Below are 27,465 nucleotides of genomic sequence, written 5' to 3' on the forward strand. Positions count from 1 at the left end.
AGGGTGGTATCGGCCGACGACCCCGTTCCGTCTCGCTGGCCTTTGCGTTTCCTTGGTCGCAGGCCCAGCTTTGGGGACCTTTTACTTGTAGGGCTGGGGGCGCCGAGGTCCAGCCGTTCTCTCCCGCATCCGCGGTCCGAGATAGGCCGACCCGTGAGTAAGACCGTGCACCTTGAGGAACGTCAGCCGTTCAAATCCCTCCATTCTTCAGACTCCTCTCTCCCCCCATACCTGTCCTCTGACCCTCGGTCCTTTCCCTCCTCCCAACCTCCCAACTTCCTCCTTCTTTACTTTACGACTGGGAAGGGACCCCACTCTCCTCTACTTGCTTCTTAGGTTTAGATTCTCCACTGACCGCTCTCTTTCAGCGAGGGGGAGTCTGGAGGTACTGCAGGATAGAAGGTGCCTTTAATGTCCCAGAGGCCATGTCGCCATCTTCCTTGGCCCCCCAGGCACCCCGAAGTTTCTCTAGGCCGAGGGCGATTGTAGATTTCAGAGGGATGTGCTGGCTTCACAGCTGCCTTCCGTCTAGGCCGCGGTGATTGTGAGGGTTTTTTGTAAGAGGTGGCGGGAGTGGAAGTGTCTTTCTGTGTACAGATGAAGGTAAGGGTGAGGGGGGAAAGACAGGTCTAAGTTGACATGAAAGTGTAAATTACTAACTTGTTCTCATTTTTATCTTGAAAGAGCAATCCTTCATAAGCTCGAAACTCTGAATAATCTGTGTATGTGTGTCACAGTTAAAATCATTTGATGATTTTCTCCCAATATTTTCTTATGGTTAATGATTTATTTATGCTAATAGTACATTTAATTGACATACTATATGTTGTCCTCTCCAAGCTAGCTTTTCTTGAAGTATTAGTGCGGAACCACATGTAAATAAACTTGAAAGTTATTTGATTCAGAGCTGTATGTAGGTGTTTGACCCATATTTTTTGAGGGTGTGGGGTCAGGCTTGCTTCATCGTTGCTCTTTAATACATTCTAACCATCAGTAACTTATTATATTTGCTTTGCATGTTGCTTCTTTGGATGCTGAAGCCTCTCTTGATGGATATGAGAAGAATGCAGAAATCCTGTTGCCATCAGCAGAAGTTGTGTTCTTATCTAAAAGTGATGTCTATTTCCAACCGTTACCAATTTGCCATGCAATTTTAGGAAGTCGCTTATATAATATAAGGCTCTTCCCTATCATTTATCCAGGTTTAGAAAAGCCCTACCTGTATTTTGTGTGAAATGAGTTTGATATTATCTGTCTGCAATCTAGTCTCAGGCAGTTTTCAGATTACTTTTTATATCATTACTACCCTAATGGTTCAGTTATAAATTAATTATTTTTCTCACCCACCTTTTAAGCTGGTACCTCTAGTTTATGGCTCACAAGAACTTGGATGACAAGGACCCCATGGATTTAATAGAATAAAAATCATTTTAGTTAAAAGAAAATAGGAATTGTTTTTGTTGTATTTCTGTTTCGACTTTGTTCTATGCACTTTTTTGACTAGTTGAACACATTGCATTTACAGTTTTTTATCTTTCACTTAATACTTTTTGAGCCTATCTCCTTTTTTAAGAAACCGTGCATAACATATTTTAAATTTTAACTTATGTATAATATACTTACAGATAAGTGCACATATCATAATTGTAAAATTTGAGGCATTTCCACAAACTGAACACATCTGTATAATAGGAATTCAGATCAAGACCATCACCCCAAAGCTCCTTTCTTGCTCCCTTTCTCTCCTAGTCACCATACGTAACCACTCTTCTGACTTCTGACATCAAAGATTAGTTTTGCTGAAGTCCTAAACGTATTTTAATAGCTATATAAAATTCTATAATTTGTATATACAGTAATTCACTTATTTCTTCATTGTTAGACATTGATGATGTTTCTAAGTTTTCTTTACTACAAGTAAAACTATAGGGAACATGTATTTCTATCTAGTAACTTTCCCAGGACTGATGGCCCTCAGTGGAATGGCATAATCATTTCAGAGACCTTTTGTGCGTATTGCCACTTTGCTTTTGGAAATAGTTAAATCAGTTAATACTCCCACCAGTGGATTGTCTTTTTGTTTCACAACTCCCTAACAAATGTTGGGTATTCTTATTTTCTTTTAAGCTCCACTAAATTGATAGGTAAGAAATAGTATGGAAAATAGAATTTTAGGCTCACTTTGCTATTGCCTTATCTACTACATGGCATGATGAATATACTGATAAAATTTGCAACTCAAAATCTTTTAAAATACTAGGCTCTACATATTGAGACTATATGACTCGGACAAGGATTTAGTAACTCAGGTGAACAGTTACTGCTTTTCTGTGTGGAATTTTGATCAAGCCACTTTATTTCTGTATTTCTCTGGACTTTAATTTCTACATCTGTAAAATGATGAAATCGGACTTAGTTACCTGAAATGATGAAAAAGACTCCACTAATTATCAGGAATATACAGCTCTGATGTTGGATCACTTTATAGAATAGAGGAGAATATATACAGTATATGAAATTTTGTATATGTGTGTTTTGTATAAACATAAAAAGTATATAAAGAAATATTTTATATGAACATAAAAAAACAACGTTCTAATATATTGTAGTGTGGGAGATGATAGATGTATAAAGAGGGAAACAGAGCTCTGTGGTATGGATTACTGAAGAGGCCATTTAGTTGAGCTTGTAGTTTCAGGGACAGGCTGTGCGTATATTAGTTAAATGCTTCCTAGGTTTAAATGCTAGCTCTTCCGTGCCTCAGCTTCCTCATCTGTAAAATGGGGATAATATTATTACCTATTTCTTGGTGGTGTTATGAGGATTAAAATTGCTTCTCTACATAAAGTCCTTAAGGAGTGCCTGTCACACAGAAAGCCCCGCGTACTGGAGGTGATGCCTTAGCCAAAGAAGAGTATCTAGGTCGATGGAAGAGCAAGAGCATGTCCCGGAACTTTGACGTATGCAGGGAACTGTAGGTAATCCAGTATCTCTAGAACACAAAATGTGTAGAGGTCAAAGGCAGAGGTGATTCTGAGAGATAAGCAGGGATCAGGTCATGGGAGCCTTGAATATCTGTTTCGTTCACCACTTTTTTCTTCAGCGTCCAACACTGCCTGTCATAAAGTAGGTGTTAAATAAAAACCTTTTGAATGAAAAAGTTAGGAGGCAACGCTTGATCCTCTACATGATGCAGAGCCTTTGAAAAATTTTACGAGAACTGTGATACATGATCATATTTTCATTGGTGTCAGTGTGTGGAGTGGATGAGAGGGGGTAAGACTGGTCAGTAAAACCAAGAGTCTCTTGAGGGAGAGGACTAGAACTAGAACAGTGATAGCAGTTGTGGAAAAGAGGGACCAGAGTTATAAAATATCAGGTGGAGGGGGCAGCAGAGGAGAAGAGATGAAATCATACTGATATACCCTTTCTTTCTCTTTTCCCTTTTCACCAAAAGCTCCTCTTTTGCTGCTGTCTTATAAATACATACGCACTGTGTTTCTTTTTCTAGGTCAGTTCTTGTTCCTGTTGGGTGTTTTCCATGCTCCATCATGCTGACGGCTAAGAGTCGGCTTTTTTTGCTTTCACCTCATCACCTGAAGCAGCTGAAAGAGTCATCAGGCTCCAGGCTTATATGGCAGCGACTTCTGCATCAGCAACAACCCCTTCACCCAGAATGGGCTGCCCTGGCTAAAAAGCAGCTGAAAGGCAAAAACCCAGAAGAACTAATATGGCACACCCCAGAAGGGATCTCCATAAAGCCTCTGTATTCCAGCAGGGATACCAAGGACTTACCTGAAGAACTCCCAGGAGTAAAGCCATTCACACGTGGGCCGTATCCCACCATGTACACCTTTAGGCCCTGGACCATCCGCCAGTATGCTGGTTTTAGTACTGTGGAAGAGAGCAATAAGTTCTATAAGGACAATATTAAGGGTGAGATTTTAGTGAGATGTAATATTTATGGTCAAACATACACTTCCTCATCTTGGTTTTTTTGAAGGGAGGCTGGTTAATTTCTATAAAGGTAATAGTCACTTTATAATTTTGTAGTTAAGGCTATACTCTGAAAAAAAGTGAATGTTTTTCAGTTTCCGTGGTCAAAAAGATAGATGACCCAGAATAAAGTGCTAAATTCTTGAGAGTAAATAATACTTACATGCACATTGTGTAAAAGGAATTAGGTGAAGTGAAGCTGTATGAAGAAAAGAGACCTTGGCTTTGCCTTTGAGAAGCTTTTACTTAAAACCGTCAGGATAGGAATTGGAGGGGAAAGTGGTTTAAGTGATGACCCAAGAAAGGAATAAACAAATGATCATGTACAAATTTTAGTTTTTTGCATGGTTTTCATAATTCTATTTCCCATAATATTTGAATGGTCAAGACAAGAACAAAAATAAATAAGCGAGCATACAAATACTAAATTATGTTAACTATATACAAACAGCCATATCTTTTCATGAATCTTAAATATATTTCTATCAAAAATTGTTAAGATAGGGCTTCACTGGTAGCACAGTGGTTAAGCATCCACCTGCCATTGCAGGGGACACGGGTTCAAGCCCTGGTCTGGGAAGATCCCACATACCACACGGAGGTCTGGGAAGATCCCACATACCACGTGGAGCACGGCTAGGCCCGTGCACCACAGCTAGTGAGCCTGCGCTCTAGAGCCCGCGAGCCACAACTGCTGAGCCTGCATGCCATAACTACTGAAGCCCATATGCCTAGAGCCTGTGCTCCACAGCAAGAGAAGCCACCGCAATTAAAAGCCCGCGCACCGCAACAAAGAGTAGCCCCCGCTCGCGGCAACTAGAGAAAGCCCACGGACAGCAACGAAGACCCAACACAGCCAGAAATAAATGAAAAAATTTTTAAAAATCGTTAAGATAAAAAAATCTTGAGGTGGACATGAGATATATGGCACGTTTGGTTCCATCTATCCTTTATTATAGTGAAGTCTGGAATTCACTGTGCATTTTAGCACATGGGAAACAGCAGACTTTTAGTAGGAAATAAAGTATTTTATTTAAGTTTGTTTTGAGCATAAAAAATGTTTATTATAAAAGTATAATGTGATGAGATGAATCAACACTAAGTAGTGTTAAAGAAAATCAGTTTACTTTGATGTCAGACTCTAATCCTACATTATTTTTCTTTATATATTTAGCCGGTCAGCAGGGATTATCAGTTGCTTTTGATCTGGCAACTCATCGTGGCTATGATTCAGACAACCCTCGAGTTCGTGGTGATGTTGGAATGGCTGGAGTTGCTATTGACACTGTGGAAGATACCAAAATTCTTTTCAATGGAATTCCTTTAGAAAAAATGTCAGTTTCCATGACCATGAATGGAGCAGTTATTCCAGTTCTTGCAACTTTTATAGTAACTGGGGAAGAACAAGGTGTACCTAAAGAGAAACTTACTGGTACAATCCAAAATGATATACTAAAGGAGTTTATGGTCAGAAATACTTACATTTTTCCTCCAGAACCATCCATGAAAATTATTGCTGACATCTTCCAATATACAGCAAAGGTATCCTTTGTGGTTATTATAGATTTTGCTGTAGTTCTTTGAATGTAGGAATTTTTATAAAATGCCATAGCCTAATTTGAATTTGGTAATTGAGTCAGAGTAATAGTTGTAGTATAGAGTCAGGGTGTGGGTTTTGTGTTTATGTGTGTGTATTGTTTTTATTTTTTGGTCTTTAATGTACTAGTTTTATGGTCTGTCATTACCTGTGGGAATCTGGGCAGTAGATATTTACTGTATTTTCTTTATTAAAATTTTTATTCTCTGATATTTGTTAGAATCAGGGAGGGCTCATGATTTACACTTCTTTTATTTCTCTCCAAAGTTCAGATCCAGTTGTGAATAGACACTGGTGTCAGACAGATGGGGATCAAAATATTAGCTTTATTTCTGCAAAAAACTGGATTAGAAGATAACACTTATATCTGCAACCACAATGAGATCCCTAATATTTCACCCCTGAACTAGGTTCATTTTCCCAAGATTGGTGAGCAAATAAGGTTCTTATAGTATTCCTATATTAGCAGCAATCCTTCTACAGGGAAACGTAAAGCTTCTTCATTTCCTGTGAGTAATTCATTTATATTTTCCCCCATCATTCCCACTTTACTTTTTGCTGGCAATGCTCTCTTCTTACCTACCTTAAAATTAGACCATTATTTCATAGCAAAGGGCACATCTCTCCTCCATCATCAAAGCTTTTTTTTAATCTCTTTACCTCTTGTAATTGCTGTTATCTCCGAACTCTTGCTAGCATTGCCTGCTCTCCTCATTTGATAAACTTTATACTTTTCAATTTTATTGCTTTTCATAGATTCCATCTGCTCACATGAATTGTATAGAATACATGCCTATCACCTTTTTCAATTTCAAGAACACATGCACAGGAGGATTGATTTGAGCAGCATATGACACACACACATACACAAATAGCAGTAGCTTTAAATAGGAGTCAATTCTGTTTCAACTGAAAAAAGTTGGAAGGTAGACTCAAGGTCTTGGTTGTATGGAAACACCGCAGTCGTGAGGATTCCAGCCTCCTTTCATTTGGCTTCTCTATTGTTTGTGTGCCAGCTCATGATTAAGGAAGTAGGTGGGCCGGCTGTGTTTGTGTGGGGAGAGGGACCTAGCCCCTCTGATTAAAGGTGAACTTCCAGAAGGAACAAACTTCCACTTATATCTCAGTTGACAGAAAGAGGTAAGATTGGAAATGTAGAACACTTTGGCACTGAATGTATGGTTCAGGTACAAGAGGAGAGTAGAGAATGGCTATTGGAGTGGATAGTACCAGTCTGCTGTTATGTACTTGGGCATTTAACCTTGTGAAACACTAATATCATCTGCAAGTTCAAAATTGCTTTATATAATCTTTCATATAAGTGATAAAAGTGCCAGTTTCAGATATTGATCAAGTATGTTATTTGAAGTAACTAAACTTTTATATTGTTCCTCTAAAAAATATTTAATTGTGACAAAATACACATAGCATAAAAATTACCATCTTAATCATTTCCAAGTATACAGTTCAGTGGCTTTAAGTACATTCACATTGTTGTGCAACCATCGCCACCATCCATCTCCGGAATTCTTTACATCTTGCAAAACTGAAACTCTGTACCTATTAAATAATAACTTTCCATTCTCCCCTTCCTTCAGCCTCTGGCAACCACCATTCTACCTTGTGATTCTATGAATATGGCTACTCTAAGTACCTCATATAAGTGGAATCATACAGTATTTGTCTTTTTGTGTCTGGCTTATTTCACTTAGCGTAATGCCCTTGTTTCATCCATATTATAGCCTGTTTCAGAATTTACTTCCTTTTTTAAAAAAATTTATTTTTGGCTGCGTTGGGTCTTCGTTGCTGTACGCGGGCTTTCTCTAGTTGCGGTGAGCGGGGGCTACTCTTTGTTGGGGTGCACGTGCTTCTCATTGCAGTGGCTTCTCTTGTTGCTGAGCACGGGCTCTAGGCACACAGGCTTCAGTAGTTGTGGCTTGTGGGCTCTAGAGTGCAGGCTTGGTAGTTGTGGTTCACAGGCTTAGTTGCTCCGCAGCAAATGGGATCTTCCCGGACCAGGGCTTGAACCTGTGTCCCCTGCATTGGCAGGCGGATTCTTAACCACTGCACCACCAGGGAGGCCCAGAATTTACTTCCTTCTAAAGGCTGAATAATATTCCAATGTTCCCAGTGTTTCTACTATTCTTAAAAAAAATTCTACTATTAAACTCCTCTCAGTAGAGAAGCACATGTTTGTTTCCTTCTCGTTTGTAACTCCAGATATATTCAAGTAGTCTCTCAATTCCATGTAATTCAATCCCCTTATTGCTTTTGTGATGAACATTTTTCAAGAACTCTTGGTTAGTTATAAATAAAATATTTGCAAATGTAAAATACAGATAATCCATACCATACACTAGCAGCAGCTAACTTTTTATGATTACTTACTGTGTACGGGCATAATACTGTACTAAGTTGTTTAGATGAATCGTTTCTTTTAATCCTACAACAATTCCATGAGGAAGGTAGAGTTATTATCTCTATTTTATAGGTTAGGAAACCAAGGGATAACAAGGTGAGAAACTTGCCTATAGTCTTCTGGCTAGTTAAGTGACATGACTAGAATTTGAGCACTCTGACTTGAGTCCATGTTCTGAACCAACTGTAATGAGTGTCTGATTTAGTTTTTATTATTTTATCTTTGGTTAATTCTTGGAAGGATAATCGTTTTTTGGCTCTGCAGGTTCTGTGTGATATGTACCCCACCTAATGTGACATTTTAGGGGGATAGTGGATTAGTGGTTGTGGTAGAAGGAACCTGTCTGAATTATCCTTAGCATTAAATGTCACAGTAAATCAAACTGAAATCTTTGATTTTTAAGCCATGCATTTTCTCCTGTTTTGATATATAGTACTAGCACTGAACCATTTTCTTTTTTTACCCACTGTGTACTTATTCATATTCAATGAGTTCATTCAAATAAGATAATTAATAACTAGTTAATAATAATTAAATTTATACATCTTCAGCAGATTCTCCCAAAGGTTTGAGGTCTTAGGACCTCTTATGAGGTCGAAGTCATGAGTTTGGAATTAAAGATGTCATCATTCAGTTCTTGGGCCAAAGGTTACATTCCTAACCTCAGCCAGCTAATTTCAGAGTTTAACTTTCGGTGCTAAATGATGGTTGGTGATTCTTTTTCACTAGAAAAATAAAACAGGTACAGTCCTTACAGTGGTTCATTGGATCAGCCATTTTAATTGGAAAGTGAATTGAATGTAACTAAACATTAAATACTTTCAGTTAATATTATGAACTAATTAGTATATCTGAATCGAATATCATTTTAAAATAATATTGTCTTTTAGAAGATAGATTTAATAGAACCTTTCTTATATTTTTATTTACAGTTGTATTTTTTTATTATTTTATATAGCACATGCCAAAATTTAATTCAATTTCAATTAGTGGATACCATATGCAGGAAGCAGGAGCTGATGCCATTCTGGAACTGGCCTATACTGTAGCAGATGGGTTGGAGTACTGTAGAACTGGACTCCAAGCTGGCCTGACAATTGATGAATTTGCACCAAGGTGAGTAAATTAAACTCAAATATTGCCTCAACATTAAGAAAGTTCACAGGACCATTTTATGAGTGTATAGCAAAATATATATATATATATATATATATATATATATTTTTTTTTTTTTTTTTTTTTTTTGCGGTACGCGGGCCTCTCACTGTTGTGGCCTCTCCTGTTGCAGAGCACAGGCTCCGGACAGCGGCCATGGCTCACGGGCCTAGCCGCTCCACAGCATGTGGGATCTTCCCAGAATGGGGCACGAACCCGTGTCCCCTGCATTGGCAGGCGGACTCTCAACCACTGCGCCACCAGGGAAGCCTTCAAAATATTTTGATAAAAATGAATTTGTATATATAAATATACCAGATTTTTTTTATGTTTTATCTGAGTGATAAAGAGGGAATAAGCCAATACTGTTTATAATTAAAATTCAGAATTAAATTTTACTGTACTTCTTGGTAAATTAGAGGAATTTTGGCCTCTGCTGTTCAGAGAACACAATTAATCGGCACATTTGACAAATAATATTAAAATGTAAATATGGTTTTCAAGACAGATTTGCTTTTGTTCTTTTAATATTTCCATTTTAAAATACAGAAGTCATCTATTATTACAGGTTTAAGGTTACTGAAGTACATATGCTTTGATTTTAATTCAAACTAAGTAGCTTGAAATTAAAATCTGAGCTTTTTGTGTGTATATATGTGTGTATGTGATACAATTAATTTCCATTTCATAATCAAATTCTGGACTTTACTATTTTAGGTTGTCTTTCTTCTGGGGAATTGGGATGAACTTTTATATGGAAATAGCAAAAATGAGAGCTGGGAGAAGACTCTGGGCTCACTTAATAGAGAAAATGTTTAAGCCTAAAAACTCTAAATCTCTTCTTCTAAGAGCACATTGCCAGACCTCAGGATGGTCACTTACTGAGCAAGTATGTATAACACTTAAAGTGTAGAATTTTAGTAGTCATATATTTTCTTCTAAGCAGCTTGGCATAGTCAAGAAACAGATTTAAGAACTTATCTGCTAATATTTGAAAATCATAATTATTCTGAAGCGTAGTGCATACTTATATTTGTTTTTACACAAATTATAATAAATAAATAAAATTGGCCCCCTCTATTGGTTAACAATATAAAATCATTTAAATCTTAGCTTACATGCAGGGCTGTGTATTTTACTTTTTTAAAAGTAAAAAAATGTGATGATGAGGAAGAAGTACAAATTATAATTTAAGTAATATTGTCTTAAATAATTTTAATGGTTAAAATTCTTAACACAAAATTTCCTCATTAAAATTTGATTTTATACATACAAATTTTTTATTATAGTTGTGTTTAAATAAGCATGCATGCAAACAAACAATTTAAAAACTATTATCACTTGAGTAATCTATTTAAATTTCATTTCATTAAAAAATTATGCGGTGGTGATCTTTTTTAACATGCATTTTCTTTACATATTAAATTATTTTGATACATTAAAATAATTTATAAATTGCTTTTATAAATTTAAAACAAATAAAAACTAGTAGTCTCCATATTAAATATGATTTCAGGTACTTATAAATGGAGAAAAATAGATTTCAGAGTTGGAAAGAACTTTAGTAATTGTTTTTCACTTAGCCTCCTCATTTTTACAGCTAAGGAAGCTGAAGTTCAGAAAGGTCCAATGACTTGTCCAAATCACAGTTAGGAACAGAATGAACTAGAAGTCATATTTCTTGTCTTATAGTCCATTGTTCATCTGTTTTATTAATCATTTATTAATAAATCATTGTCAGTTTTGTGCACCTCATTAAGGTAGATACTTCAAGGTATACAATAATTAGGAGATAGTGAACTATGAAATGAAGTATGTTAATAATCTAAGTAGACAAAGTATACATTCATGATGCACTTATAGAAGACTATTTAGGCAATACAAAAATAAGCACAACAAATACTTATATTTCAGATAATTATAAGAGGCAATGTTTTAGTGCCTAAGCACAGACTAGATCCTTTGGCTCTTAATCCTAAATCTGGTTTGTTTACTTATTTGTCTAAATTTATTAGATATTCTGAAGACTAATACAGACTTTGGCAAAGAAAGTATGCATCAGCCACTGCTTAATCATTGTCCTCTTTTACGGCTGCAATATATATCAATTGTTGCCTTGTTTTGTTTTGATTTTTTGCCTTTTGCTAAATGTTTTAGGATCCTTACAATAACATCATTCGTACCACAGTAGAAGCAATGGCAGCAGTGTTTGGAGGGACTCAGTCTTTGCACACAAATTCTTTTGATGAAGCCCTGGGTTTACCAACTGTGAAAAGTGCTCGAATTGCCAGGAACACGCAAATCATTATTCAAGAAGAATCTGGGATTCCTAAAGTGGCTGATCCTTGGGGAGGTTCATATATGATGGAATCTCTCACAAATGATGTTTATGATGCTGCCTTGAAGGTCAGTTTCTCCTCTTTGAAACTTTGTTTATAAGATTTACAGATTTATAAAGATTTATAGATTTTTGATTTATAAATCAAATCATTCATAGATTTATATCAAGATTTATAAAGTGTTTCAGAGAAAAGGGAATTTTAGATTTGACTTTATAGTATTTAAAACTGAAACTTAATTTAAAAATACATTTGTATTTGTATTAAAGTATTTTATTTCAAAGAGTTAAAAAGACAACTAATGTTAAAAGACTATAACAAAAAAGCAGTTCTTTCTCCTCCACTTGCTTGCTTTCCTGCTTCCTTGAGTCAGCTACGTCTTTTTGTTTGTTTTTATCTCCATGTTTTAAAATTACATGTATATACTGTTTGTTCTAATTCAATCAATTTTAGACCTTATCTACTGCTTTGCTAGTATGGTAGCTTTGTATTTTAGCTGGATCTTGTCCCTTCTTTCCTTTGTCCCATATTACCAATATAATTATATCTCAATGTAAATCCTTCCTGAAGTCCTCTATATTCTCATTTGATTTAGACTGGTTTCTCTCTAGACCGTTGTTGTCCTTGACCTTCCCTTTGTCATTATTGTCAGAATCCTTTTCACCTCTGCTATGTTGAATCTGTGTCCTGAATCCTGTCTCTTTGTTGATTATCCCTTGTTATTTTGAAGCACGTCTTATGGGCACCTCCTAAAAATGGTGCATGGGAGATGAATTAGTTGAAACTTTGGATGTTTGAAAATGTCTTTATTCTACTTTCATATTTAATTGATAGTCTGGGTTTGAAATTTTTCATTTGGGAGTTTGTAAGCAAATTTGTAAGCATTCACCTACTTTTTATTCTAGCTTTCAATATTTCTGTTCAGAAATCTGATGCTATTCTCACTCAGGATGTCTCTTTCTGAAAGTTTCAGGATCTCTTCTTTATTTTTGTGTCGATGTACCTTGGTGTGTGTATTTTTTCCTGCACTGTCCCCTTTGGTGGACATTTTTCGCCTGGCCCCTTTTTCATGTTCTCATAGCTCTGGGAAATTTGTCGTGTATTATTTCTTTGATAATTTCTCTCCACTCATTTTCCTTTGGTTTCTCTTTTTAGAACTTATGGTTATCAGGTAAGGACCTCCTTAAATGATTTCTGACATTTTTATCTGTTCTATAATGCATCTTTGAGTTTTTGTTCTGGTTTTTTGGAGAGTCATCACCTTTATCTTTCTACTTAAATACTTTAAAATTTATATATCATATTTTTAATTTCTGAGAGCTCATTTTTGTTTTCTAATTTTTCCTCTTGCATTCATACTAGTTGTTTCCTTATTACAGAATCACTTCTTCTTTTTCTGAGGATCATTATATTTTTTTAAGTTTTCTTTTATATCCTGTATTGTCACTGTTTCCTCTGTGTGCCTTTTTGTTTGCAATCTTATCATTCAGAATGGAGGTTTTTGTTTCAGTAAGACATCTTATCCTTGCCTCTCCCTGTACTTGATGTTTCATAGTCCATTGCTTCTCTAGTTCAGTAAATTTTGGTTTTCCTGACAGAATGGGAGAGAGGTAGTTGCAAATTCTCAAGTAGTCCCCTTCTTTTTTAGCTTCCTAGAAGATTCTTGGCTTCTGTTGAATCCAGTACAGGTTCTTCTTTCTTGAATCCATCAGCAGAAAGCCAATTTGACCTTGCTCCTATCTACGAAATCGTTTTTCCATTCCACCATCCATTTTCCACTGTCTCATGTATATATGAGGCTGTGATTGAAGATTTAGGTATTTCTTGATGTCAGTAATGCTAGAGTTATATCATTACTCTGCTGCTCAAATCAAAAAATAAAATGGCATTTTGAAATATACTTTTTAGAGTATTTATGTAACCATGAAAACTTTATTTATGTAATTAAAAATTACAGAATTAGTGTTATCTTTAGTTGGCTTCTAAGACTTGAGCGAGAGATTTTTGTGTTTTCCAAAATATACTTGTTAGTTTATCTGTTGTCTTTTTAAATAATTTTAAGCACAGAATGTCTTTTTCTCTTATTGATATAATTGGCATATTAACATTGTATTAGTTTGTGTACAATGTAAGGATTTAATATATGTATATATTGTGAAAGGATTATCAGAATAAGTTTAGTTAACATCCATTACTACACATAGTTACAGATATTTTTTCTTGTGATGAGAACTTTTAAGATCTATCTCTTAGCAACTTTCAAATATATAATACAGCATTATTAACTCTGCAGAATTTCTAATTAATGCTCTATTGTTAATTCTTTTCTTATGAAACATTAAATTTACCACTAAAATAGTTTATAATTTTATTAACATTAGTAATTATATAACATAACACATTTGTATTGTTTATTAAAATATTTTCATCTTCTCTTCTAGTTTTATTAATCTGTTTTTCCTTGGTAGCTCATTAATGAAATTGAAGAGATGGGTGGAATGGCCAAAGCTGTAGCAGAGGGAATACCTAAACTTCGAATCGAAGAATGTGCTGCCCGAAGACAAGCTAGAATAGATTCTGGTAAGATAAAGTAGAAAAGTTTATATGTGAAATCCAGTATTTAAAAAGAAATATTGGGGCTTCCCTGGTGGTGCAGTGATTGAGAGTCTGCCTGCCAGTGCAGGGGATGCGGGTTCGAGCCCTGGTCTGGGAGAATCCCACATGCCGCGGAGCAGCTGGGCCTGTGAGCCACAGCTGCTGAGCCTGTGCATCTGGAGCTTGTGCTCCGTGGCGGGAGAGGCTGCAACAGTGAGAGGCCCACGCACCGCGATGAGGAGTGGCCCCCGCTTGCTGCAACTAGAGAAAGCCCTCGCGCAGAAACGAAGAGCCAACACAGCCAAAAATAAATAAATAAAATGATGTAAATTCTATTAAAAAAGAAAAGAAATATTAATTTCTGTTTGAAGATAATGTATAAAGTTAGTAAAACAAAAATTATAGAAAAATCAAACTTGGATAAAATGTTTCTCATGAATCTATATGTATCTATCTCTGTGTTTGTATTTTTGCATGCCTGGATGCACATAAGCAAACATATGTACAAAGTATGTGTGGAGGTTTGCCCATTTATTATGTGTATATATGTGGGTAGATATCTCCACCATTTTGAAGATGACATTATTATTGGTCATTGTGCTCTGCATTGGACTATTCATTTATTTATTCATTCAATCAGCCAATACTTTTTTAGTCTTTAGTATTTGAGACACTGCTATGTCTGGGCATACAACTGTGAATGGGACAGACATGGTCTCTACACCCATAGAGCTTACATTTTGGTAAGAGAGAGAGAGAAAATGAACAAGTAAACAAATAAATAGACAAAATAATTACGGAATATGGTAAGTTTTATGAAGAAAATAAGAAAAGAGGTATATCCTGAGGTAGGATATACCTCTTTTCTTGGCGGGATGTCTTTAGCTAGAGTAATAATCTGGTAGTTTGAGGCAAAATATATTTATAGTGTTAAGGAAGTATAATTTGTAATTCTGGTTTATCACTTATAGATTTTAAAGGTATTTTTTGTTTAAAAGTGATTGGCTGTAAGAGGATTCAAGAAAATATTAGAAAAGCCATTGCATGTTTGTCTTCTACCTTATAAATCTTAGTTGGTAGCTGCTACTAGAGTTTTAATTTTGTAGTGTTAGAAGAGAGTTTATCAGAAACTCTGGGAAAGCATATAGTTTGGGTGAATAATCAAAGCCCTCCCTTACAGAGATTCTGATATATACCTGTCTTTTCCCCTCCTATCCCCATTCCATATTGGTATTCACTGATCTATATTGAAATTTCATTAAGAGTAAGAATACTACTTAAAAATATCAAACTTATAAGGAAAATATGTGTGGTGATTAGAGCATTACTGTTAGACAGTTATTTGTGAATAGAATCTACATATTATTTTCCTCTGGGAGATTAACAGGTTCTGAAGTAATTGTTGGAGTAAATAAGTACCAGTTGGAAAAAGAAGAATCTGTGGATGTTCTGGCAATTGATAATACTTCAGTGCGTAACAAGCAGATTGAAAAACTTAAGAAGGTAATAACAGCTATCATATTTTGCGCGTTTTCTGTGTGCTGGGCACTGTCCAAGCCCTCATGCTGTCCTGCTGCATTGTTAGAACCACCATATGAAGTGTGTATTATTTCCCAGCATTTTAAAGGTAAGGAAACTAAAGGGAGATGGAGAAACTTGCCCAGGATAAATAATTAAGCATCCAAGACTCAAATCTCTAAGTCTGTTGACACCAAACACTCATGTTTTTAATCATGATATCTGCCTCTGTGAAACTTATACATTCTTATTAAAAACCACACCATAATAATAATGCCTTCTATAATTTACACATTTGAAGTAAGGCTTAGATGATTATATAACTCACTCAAAGTTTAAAACAAAATTAAGTTCAGAGTCCATATTTGAACCCAGGTCTTCTCACGGTAATTAATTTCCATGCTCCTGATACTACTATGAAAGAATCATTTGCTTTCAATTAAAAAAAAATTCAAATATATTTGAATAGTGCTTTAGTAAGATACAGTTTAGAATGAAAGATATTTAGATAGAAACTAGAGAACTGTTTTAATTTCCAGTTTCTCACTGAGATGAACCAAAGTATATAAAATACTAAAGTAGATAAAACATATTAATTCTTACTGCTGTAACCTATATATTTCTATTGTATGAAGCTACTTTGGTCTCTTAATCTCTGGCTTTAGTAATTACTGCTATTTCTAAGGCAGGAAAGTTGAAATTCCTTAATGGTTTTCTCTGTTAACTTTCCCTGTGATTGTTTAAGATAGGACCTTTTTCCCCTCAGTTCACATGTTCTTTAAGAATCCAGTAGACTTTGTCCAGTTAGACTGTATGTATAACTTTCAACTTCCATTTGTTTTTTCTATTAGAGTTAATGACAGATGTTTAATGATATTATTTCCTTTTTCACCCTCATTCAGGAGATAATGACTCCTCTCCCACATTTTTGTCATTTTTTAAAGGGTCCTATTGAGGATGTAGCATTATATTTCCAGTGGTCACAAAAGTCTCAATATTTATTATATTTGGAAAACTGCTTTTTTCCTCTCTTGTACTTAAACTCTCTTAAACGCACAGCTTGAGGGCATCCACTTACCATAAATGATGATCTACCTTATTTGGGGTAAGAGTGAGAAATTCAATAATGATAATGGATTTGGGTTCCTCCTTGCCTTTAATATAAATTTTCTAACCCACCTCTGCTTATAGATATGATATAATTTTAGTGGCATCTTAGGCAGTATCATATTTTAGACTTTTTTACAGGTGGTGAAAACTTGTAAAAAATTGGATTTTAGGTAACTTTGTTTAGGCAGGTTGTTGGCAGAGCAGAGTAGAGCTAAGACCCAAGGGAGAATGTTTTTGACTACACTTTTCATTGTCTTTCTCTCTCTTTTGCAGTATTTCTCATTGTCTCTGTCTCTCTTTTTCTCTCGGGATTATTTTTAAGTAGAATAGCAATATACATACATATTATTACCAATAGACTATTAATTAGCTAAGGGAAACTTAAAATATAACTGAAATATTCTGTAAATTGTAATCTGTTAAGTAGCATGTACTACTTGGGAGGGTCAGCACTATTATTTATTATTGCCCTGCTTGTTTCTGAATTATCAGTGTTATACAGAATTTAGTATTATTTTAGGAAGTCCTTAAATGTTGAGGGAGTGAATAAATGTAATGAATATCAATGCTAGGAAACATATTATTCTCTTCTATTTTTTTCTTTTGTTTTTAGAGTTAGGATTATGGAACAATTTCCATATGATATAAATAAGAGTATAATCTGATCTCTGTTTTATTCTCTAATCACATATATGGTCCCTTTCCTTACCCTTTTCTGTAAGGTCAAATCAAGCAGGGATCAAGCTTTGGCTGAGCGGTGTCTCACTGCCCTGACTGCATGTGCTGCCAGTGGAGATGGGAATATTCTCGCTCTTGCAGTAGATGCAGCTCGTGCAAGGTAAGGATATGTAAGTTTGGAGATTTCCAAATCCTAAAAGTTGACCAGTTTAGTTTTTCAGGGTGTACTTAAATAAAAGGCTGATTCTATAAACCATGTGAGCCTAAAAGAAAATATTGGAAACCAAAAAAAAAAAAATCTTGTTTTTCTTCAACATCTGTGCATTTAAAACATTAATACATTTTGAATGAAGTGTATTAATATTCATGTATTTCCCTGTGGCTCAGGACATTCGGAGCTATTATAATAAACCTGTGTCACTGATTTGCAGGTTGAAGTTTGATGTACTTTCAAGGATAGGGAGACATTATTAAGTTGGACAGTAAGCAAACCTGCCCTTTGTCCAAGCTGGACAGTATCTCTGTCTTCCAAGGCTGTGTACTATGTAGACATCTCTGAAAAGATAGTCCAGCATAAAGGCAGTCAGTGCTTTGCCTTACAGAACATGCATAAAAGCAAGTGACACAAAAACTTTTCTCCCAATATACAATAATGTCAAAAAGTAAATTATTTTTGCTTTTCTTGTTTATTGCTTAATATAATGGACTTTTAAGTTGTTTCAAGTGCTTAAGGGATGGAGTGAATAGTATATTGGTTGTTTTTCTGTTTGTTTTTCAGTTTTAATTTCCTTTTTTTTGTTGTTTTTGTTTTAATCTCTTAAAAGAAATAAGATGACTTCTCTGCTTAAAATCCTTCAGTGGTCTCCCAGTCCTTTTAAATTAAAACGTAATCTTAACCATGGCCTGCAAGACTGCTGGATATGATCCTTGCTTACCTCTCTGACCTTGTCTTATCCTACTTCCTTTGTTATGCTGTGTACCAATGTCCTTTATATTTTTAGAACATAAAACATGTTTTCCTACTTCTCAGAGCCTCTGCATTTAGCATTTCCTTTTCAAACACTTCTCCCTCTTAAGTTCCCTTGCGTGTCTCTTTCTCATCATTTAGGTCTTAGTTCAGAAGCTGTATCTTCATATCTTCAATATCCCTAAAACATTTTTCCCAAACACCTCATTCCATTTTGCCTATTTTAGTGTCTTTATAGTACTTATTACCATATGAAATTATCTTATTAATTTATTTGTTTGTTAGTGCATTATCTGTATTCCCTGACTAGATGATAAATTCTGCAAGAGTGGGTACTTTTTTTTTTGGTCTTATTTATCACTGTATCTCTAGCACTTAGCAGTGCTTGGCTCATATTAGACACTCAAGACGTGTTGAATGAATTAATAACCAAATGGAATATGCTAAAAGATTTACTTTTTATCAAAAAATATCAGTAGGAATTTTGGTCTTTGCCCATTTGTATTGTTAAGCAGTGAATTATTCAGTAACCTTTAGATGCTTGTCTATTAGTAGTTTTTAGGTCATTTGGTCATTTTTCAGTAAAGGCATTCAGAATCATTTTTTTTCATAAGTATTCTGAGGAAAGATCCTATCATGAATGCAGTAGAAAGCATTCAGATTTAGATTTTTGACAGCCTATTTTTGACTTAGGTAAGAAAATATGTCTAACTATATTGAATGTTAAGTTAAATATTTTTATCCCAAATGATGTTAACAGAACTTCCATTTAATATTTTAGATGTACAGTTGGAGAAATCACAGATGCCATGAAAAAGGTATTTGGTGAGCATAAAGCTAGTGATCGTATGGTGAGTGGAGCCTATCGCCAGGAATTTGGAGAAAGTAAAGAGATATCATTTGCTATCAAGAGGTAATATGTGAGATTTCTTAAACCAGAATGTCATCTTTTCTGTTAACACAATCCTCATGAATCTACGGTGGGCTTAATTTTTTCATATACCACTGGAAAATATTTGACATGTACTTTCCTCTTAATCTGTAGCTTTACTAAAATAATATTTTGAACTTTCACCACAGTCCCCTTTAGGAGTTTCTCATTTCAAGCAAATGTTTGTTTAACTAACATTGATATTGCTTCATATCCTCCAGGTACTTAGATTTCAATCTCCTTACGATGGTACACTTTCATAAGTTTTATTCACATTGTTTAATTGCTCAAATAATTATAAAATCTTACTTTTCCTATTTGAAAGTAAATATTTGGTTGCCATCTATGCAAAAATTAAAATCACTCGTCACTGGGCTGACAGTAAATAACTGTCAAACATGATTTGGAAATATGAATTAATATAAATTGATCATGCTTCCGAAGTGTGAGTAGCAGCTTCCTGATGATTAGTTTTCTCAACCACTGTAATAAATTTTCCATGAAAAATATTATGTCACTACTCATATATGAAATAAATATCAAAACAGCCAAGGTGAAAGTCATCGAAATGGAACATTTTTTTTTCTTTTAACAAAAATAAATTTGTTTCTTCATGCTTTTTCATCTGAGGTGTAAATTTATTGATTTAAGCAAGCAAGTATTTTGATTATACATTAAGATACCACATTGAGGTCACCTTGGGGGAGTTCACACTTGTGAAGGGTAAATGAGGTATGGACAGTTCAAAACAGCTAGTGAGTCACGTATATGTACAAATACTTCTGAAGGCATTTTTTAGTTTATATTTAACTATTTCTGCATATTGTACTCTGGGGACTGTCTTAAGTTGTAAAGTTATTTCCTTATCTTGCTTCACTGTGATGTTCTCAGTGTTACAGGCTTACAGTCTGTGCCATCTTTCAAATTTTTTTCTAAGGGGGGAGATGGTAAACATACTCAGGCTTTAATGGAGTTCTTAATGTGAAACAGAGATATTAACAAAATATGAGTAAACAGATTAGATGTTTTAAATAAACTTGAAAGATTTACTGCAAATAAATTAGAGTCTTATATCTTATCCTTGGGCAATTAATATATAACTGTTGTATTTTAAAATGTTCCTTAGGGTTCAGAAATTCATGGAATGTGAAGGTCGTAGACCTCGTCTTCTTGTGGCAAAAATGGGACAAGACGGACATGACAGAGGAGCAAAAGTTATTGCTACAGGATTTGCTGATCTTGGTTTTGATGTGGATATTGGTCCTCTTTTTCAGGTATTGAAAACTGTTGGGAGGAATTTCAAGTACTATTGCTACATACTGTGGATAGGTCAACTGGAATGAAGACTAAAAGAGTATTCATTGCATTTTCACCAGGAAAGAAGTAAATCTTCCTGAAGAGGCCCAGCCTTTATAGTCTCCCATAAGAGTTTTCCCATTTGGGATTTTAAAATATTACTCTAGAGAGGCTAGAAGAAATTGTTACGATAAAGAGTTAGCACAGACTTCTGGAGATATGTCCTGAACTGTGTTGGTAGATAAATATGTAAATGTGTTTAGAGTCTTAGGCATTTAAGGTGGGTTTTGTTAAGAATCTCAAATATGTTTCAGATTAAACAAATAGTATACACTGTATTTAGACTGCTTTCAGTCTTACTCTAAGTTGAATACTTTCCCATTCTACTTTTTTACTTACATTTTGCTGTCCTTTTGCTTTAGTTTGTTTGTTTTAAATAGTGATCAAATATAATGCATTTTCAATATTTAGTGGTTAGCTTTTGGGAAATAATTTTTCATAAAATAAAAGAATTCTAAAAAATTGTTGTCTAAAGGAACATTGGCATCTAAAGGAATTTCTCAAATAACCAAAAGTTCATTTCCCCATTATATACCGTCAGCAAAAATATAATTTGTCTTTTAATACCACCAACTTTGTTAACCTTAATTCTACATCATTAAAAAAAAAACTTATCTGTGGCTGAAGGTACAATCATACAGTTCTATGATGACTAATTTAATTAAAATTAGATTTGATGTTTTTAAAATTGCAACATTTTATCATTTAAAATACAGTTTAATTTATATAAACATAAGGCATGGAACTGAATTGTTTAAATGGAATTTTTAAATATAAATTTACTTATTTATTTATGGCTACTTTGGGTCTTTGTTGCTGCACGCAGGCTTTCTCTAGTTGCAGCGAGCGGGGGCTACTCTTTGTTGCGGTGCACCAGCTTCTCACTGCAGTGGCTTCTCTTGTTGCAGAGCACGGGCTCTAGGCGCGCGGGCTTCAGTAGCTGTGGCATGCGGGCTCAGTAGTTGTGGATCTTGGGCTGTAGAGCTCAAGCTCAGTAGTTGTGGCGTACGGGCTTAGCTGTTCCTTGGCATGTGAGATCTTCCCGGATCAGGGCTCGAACCCGTGTCCCCTCCATTGGCAGGCAGATTCTTAACCACTGTGCCACCAGGGAAGTCCCTAAATGGAATTTTAATCTAATCAATTTTGGTAGCATGGATGATATGAATAACAAATCATGCTTAAATTAAATGTCTTACCTCTAAGAAATCAATAGCAGGAATATGCACATTTTTAAAGGTTTTAATTTCGTGTGTTAATATTTTTCACAGACTCAAGGTTTTACCAATATGTTGTATGACTTACCTAGAGATCTTCTTGAATGTAGATCCATTACTGAGTATAAAATCTTTTGATTCTGCACTAAAATTATGAGCCTTAAAATCGTGCCAACTCAGAAAATTCACAGATTTTGATAGTATTTTTAGTGCTTATAATTGTGCAGTGGTTTCTCAGGTGGCCTTATCCTTCCCAGTTGTCTCAATTTACATTACATTTACAATAAGAAACTTGTAGGTACTTTTTATATGAAATGATTTAAATATATGTGTACAGTATCAAAGCAATGTCACGGACTCATTACAGAGCAGATATGATCTTTGGTAATTCAATTCATAATAGAATGTTTGAAAACATCCTTTATGCTTCTATATCCCAATGGTTAAATCAGTTAATAAATGAGAGGCATGCCCTCCTTGGCACCATCCTTTCTCTTGTTTATGCACTTTCCTGGGTGCTGTAGCCCCTTAACTAGTTTCTATAGTTCTCACCTTATTTTGCTCCATATATTACTGTTAATTCTGTGTTTCCGTGGAAGAATGAGGTCCTGGAGCTTCCTAGTTCACCATCTTGTTCTTTCCCATTCTATTTTAAAACCTAAGGCTCACTTTTTCATGTTGCATTTTATGTTCAGTCTTTTACTTCTTTATAAATCCTATGCCATGTTGCCTCTCAGTAAATGTTGATAGTGAAGACAACAGATGTATTTTTTAAAAATTATAATGAAGAGATAATATATACTTTGCCTATATTCCTACTTTATCTTGAACATTTTGGGGGGAATTATATTTTGGTGTAACTTAAATCTAATTGATAGTTTGTAGTGCTAGAAGCAGATATAGCCCTGGTGTTTATTATAATAATTGGATGAGTTGGTATTTGATGATGAAATATGAAGTTATATTCACTTCAAGATTTTTAATGTGGAAAATCTTGGAATGTTGATTGAAGTAGTATAACACTTTAGAAACACTTTTCGGAATAAATAATGATTTGTCTCTTTACTTTTGAATTGTTCAGACTCCCCGGGAAGTGGCCCAGCAGGCTGTGGATGCAGATGTTCATGCTGTGGGTGTGAGCACACTCGCTGCTGGGCATAAGACCCTAGTTCCTGAGCTCATCAAGGAACTCAACGCCCTTGGACGGCCAGATATTCTCGTCATGTGTGGGGGGGTGATACCACCACAGGTATCGTTCATCTCCTACATTTTCTAGTACCATGATGGGAAACCTGAGTAGCTTATTCATAGTCCTTTAATTTTCTATATACTTTCTCTAAAAATTTGTTGCAGATTTAGAGCCAGATCATTTCCTAGGTCATTTACTAAGTAAATTCTATAAAAGTGGTCCATGTTGTTTTCTATTCAGACTATATTATAATTCAATATGCATAATTTGATTTAATAATATATAATGCTTGTATGAGAGAGTTGCCTCCCTACAAACTAGTCACCTAGATAGAGATCTATCTTCTTTATATTCAATAAGCAATGACGGAGAAGGAACAGGATAAAAGTAATAAAATCTCACAACTGGAGTAGCAAAAAATGGTGAACACACAGTGACTATATCAGCCCCTCCCTAGAGATAGAGTGAGCACCCCTTGTCCTAGCAGTGGAGCCAGTCCTTTAGTCAGTCAGTCGGTAGCACTTCTGTTGTTTTAGAGTCACTGCCTTGTCCATTTCCTGCCTGTTCCCATCCCTAAATGTTGCCTTCACTCAGCACTGTATAAATTACATGGTCCTGTAAGAGCCCCTTTTTCATGAAGCTAATTTGATTGGGGAATAGTTTTCTTAGAGCCAAAAATACCTAATTCAGACATAAATGGAGTCAGCCTGTCCTAAAAATTATTGGCTGAATGGGGCAGAGGTGGATTCTTGAACAAAAAGGTAGATCCTCTTAGGAAAGGAGAAATGGATGCTAGGTAACAATAATGTCAATTAATTTATTAAGGGGGCAGGGACACCTTCCTGATAAGTTAAAATAGTTAAGATATAAATTGGGTCTATTTCCAATTTAATTTTTAATTATATCAAATTTTCTTCTTTTACTAAGAATGGAAAAAGTATTGAGTTACAAGAACTTTACATGAAAATGTTCCTAAGTAAATGGTTCATACATACTATAAAGGCCTCACCACTATATAGCAGGAATCTGTCAATGACATGTGACCTTGTGCCCATGTCTACAATTGTTTTCCCTCCATTACAACTCAGGATATAAAATAATGAATACACTACTTAGGAAATGAGAAAATACACATATGTATGAGGTTGTGAGATTGGTGACAATGTGGGGCTGGTGACCAAGCTATGTATTACTTATTCTCTCTAACAACACAATACTTAATGTGTTACAGTCAACACAAAACTGCTTTTGTTAGCACATTTGCTCTTCATAAATATAGTTTACTACTTGGGAATATAAAGGGCTTTTAGTCTTTACTGCTGTCTGTCTGTGGAACACTTCTATCTGTATTGCAGTTTTAGAGTCTATAATCCCTAAGCTCTTGGGCATGACATTAAAATTTAAGAACCAAAATAATTAGGCAGCACAAAATACTGGCATTGAAATATGAATTGAGAAGAAACGCAGGCCTGTTATATAAGTGAGCTGACATTTTCAAGAAATATATTTTGTATAAGTCTCTGGATATTTAAATTACCTAGAATATCTGTAGGTGTTTGCCATACTTTTTTCCCCATGAGTTTAAAGACTAAGGATCATATTCTATAATGACACACTTGTGTGTTAACATGGGTATCCTTTATAATATAATTATGTATCAGTTAACACCCATGCATTTTTCTCATTATTTGTTTCCAGTAAATATATAAAATGTTGCTATTATTCAACTGAAAGTCTCTTAGATTTTAGATTAGAAAGCACTAATATATGGCGATTAATCAAAATGATTGAGCCATTGCCATTGTGGAGCTTATAGCGATAACACATGTTAAGTGCCATTGCAGAATTATGGTATTACAAGAATATTATAAGGAAATAATAGAGATAGAAAAGAAGTAGCTGGGGGATAATTAGCATGACCATGTAATTAATCATCCAATGTGATCACTTTTAAGAATGAAAATGAGTACTACTAAAAAGGATGCTGCAAAAATAATCCAATTAAAAAATGGACAGAGGATCTAAATAAACAGATGTTGACAGGTACATGAAAAGATGCTCAACATCATTAATTATCAAGGAAGTGCAAATCAAAACCATGCGATATCACCTCATATCTATTAGAATGGCTATCATCAAGAAGATAAGAAATAACAGGCATCGTCAAGGATGTGTAGAAAAGGGAATCCTTGTGCTCTGTTGGTAGGAATGTAAATTGGTGCAGCCAGTATGGAAAACAATATAGAGACTTTTCAAAAAGTTAAAAATAGGAGTACATATGATCCAGCAATTCCAATACTGGATATTTATCGAAGAAAACAAAAACAGTGACTTGAAAGATATATGCACCCCCATGTTCATAGCAGCATTATTTACAATAACCAAGACATGGAAATAACCTAAGCGTCCATCAGTGGATGAATGGATAAAGAAAATGTGATACACACACACACACACACACACACACACACAGAGTATTATTCAGCCATAAAAAAAATGAAATCTTGCCATATACGACCACATGGGTGGATCATGAGGGCATTATGCTAAGTGAAATAAGTCAGACAGAGAAACAACAAATACCGCATGATCTTACTTATATGGAGAAGAACAGATTGGTGGTTTGCCAGAGGCAGTGGTAGAGGGTGGGTGAAATGGGTGAAGGGGGCCAAAAGGTACAAACTGTCAATTATAAAATAAGTCCTAGGAATATGTGTACAGCATGGTGACCATAGTTAATAGTACTGTACTGCATATTTGAAAGTTACTAAGAGAGTAGTATATAAGTAAGTAAGTAGTACCTTAGAGACTAAGGACTAAGGACATAGTACTAAGTAACTAAGAGAGTTACCAAGAGCTCAGTGTGTTACAGAGTTTTAAGTATAAATCTTAAACTCACAACTCACAAGTTGCACTCACAAGTGCACACACAAAACTCACAAGTGCACACACAAAAAATTGTGTAACTAGGGTGACAGATGTTAACTAGACCTACTGTGGTGATCATCTTGCAGTATATACACATATTGAATCATTAAGTTGTATACCTGAAACTAATATTATGTGTCAATTATACCTCAATAATTAAAAAAAAAAAAGACTCATGGGAAAAAAACCAAAAAAGCTGTTGCAGCAATAAGCACAAACCAGAATGTCCTGGAAGTATGATCATCCTAGTGGGTGAGGATCAGGGCTTTAAAGCACGTCCTAATACAAATATTCTGATATTAAAACAATCCAAAGCCTGGAGCAGTATTTGTGCCCTGGGAATCTTTTCACTCAAACTTTGTGTAAAACTAACAAACAGCAGCAGCAACAACAGAGAATTTTTTTAAATGAGTTAATTTTCATTTCTAGAAAACCTAATTCCATCACGAAGCCGAATTCAAAGTACTACACCATTCACTAGCTGTAGACAAAATTACCTTGGAGGAAATAAATAGCCTTGTAAATTTAAAGCTATAATGTGTTGCTAAATTTAACACAAATAATGGCAAGTAGTAAAAATTTAGGTGAGAGAAAATTATGGTTTAAGGCTCAGAAGTTCTCAGTTGGTGGACCATACAGCTTCCCACCACAAACAACACGCTGGGGTGTTCGGAAACTGGGCAGGATGTCTTTTGTTCTTTTAATGTCTTGGAGTACTGACGGTGGTGCTAGTGGCAGTTCCAATCAAGGAAGAAGTTTTCAGCCCCAAATGCCAAGAGTGTACCGGATGAGAAAGTTTGGGGCGTTGGGAATAAAGAAGAAAGGACAGCATTCATTGTCCTTTTGTTTCATTTTCTTGAAATTAGAAATATTGTCTGTTCTACTAATTAAATTCTTTCAACAGGATTATGAATTTCTGTTTAAAGTTGGTGTTTCCAATGTATTTGGTCCTGGGACTCGAATTCCAAAGGCTGCCGTTCAAGTGCTTGATGATATTGAGAAGTGTTTGGAAAAGAAGCAACAATCTATGTAACATCCTGTTTTTGTTTCAGCTTTCTAAACTATTCTTTCACTAATGATCAAAGGAGCCACGTCTTCAAATTATTCAACACCTAATATGTGCTTTCCTGAAAGCTTTACATTCAAGCACCTGACTTATAAGAATGTTGTTATGCTATAAGTGTGTATGTATAGTTTCACTTTAATTTTAATTTTAAAAATTAAAAAACATCCTTAAAAACTCTCTATAACATATGCTCAATACTTTTTCAGAAACTCTAGACAAAGGTATTATTTTTTTAAATTGTGATATTTATTTGAAAGATTTCTTATAAACCTATTTACTTTCTATTTTAAGAATTAAACAATGCCTAAAAAAAAAACCTGACTAGTCCCATTCTTTAATTTAGTTTTACATTGACTTGAACACCAGAAGATGTAATCCATATATATAAAATAATTATACCTATCTTG

The 27,465-nt window shown here is 35.0% G+C and overlaps 1 protein-coding gene across 2 annotated transcripts; it reads left to right on the top strand.

The window, feature by feature from the left end:
* MMUT (methylmalonyl-CoA mutase) lies at window positions 1–27,465 on the top strand. 2 transcript variants are annotated; one of them, XM_029243222.1, is made up of 13 exons: window positions 1–153; window positions 3,512–3,936; window positions 5,171–5,538; window positions 8,971–9,128; window positions 9,885–10,056; window positions 11,325–11,573; window positions 13,975–14,086; window positions 15,489–15,604; window positions 17,452–17,567; window positions 19,156–19,287; window positions 20,432–20,579; window positions 22,957–23,124; window positions 26,897–27,465. In XM_029243222.1, exons 2-13 carry the CDS (start codon window positions 3,552–3,554, stop codon window positions 27,023–27,025), a joined length of 2,253 nt encoding a protein of 750 aa, XP_029099055.1. In that variant the 5' UTR covers window positions 1–153; window positions 3,512–3,551; the 3' UTR covers window positions 27,026–27,465. The 2 variants fall into 2 exon arrangements, with proteins under 2 accessions (XP_029099055.1, XP_029099054.1); XM_029243221.1 differs by lacking the exon at window positions 1–153 and adding an exon at window positions 2,073–2,974.

The sequence above is a fragment of the Monodon monoceros genome, unplaced genomic scaffold (genome assembly GCF_005190385.1).
Source record: "Monodon monoceros isolate NGI ecotype Baffin Bay Population unplaced genomic scaffold, NGI_Narwhal_1 Super_Scaffold_3, whole genome shotgun sequence".
NCBI classification, from domain to species: domain Eukaryota; kingdom Metazoa; phylum Chordata; class Mammalia; order Artiodactyla; family Monodontidae; genus Monodon; species Monodon monoceros.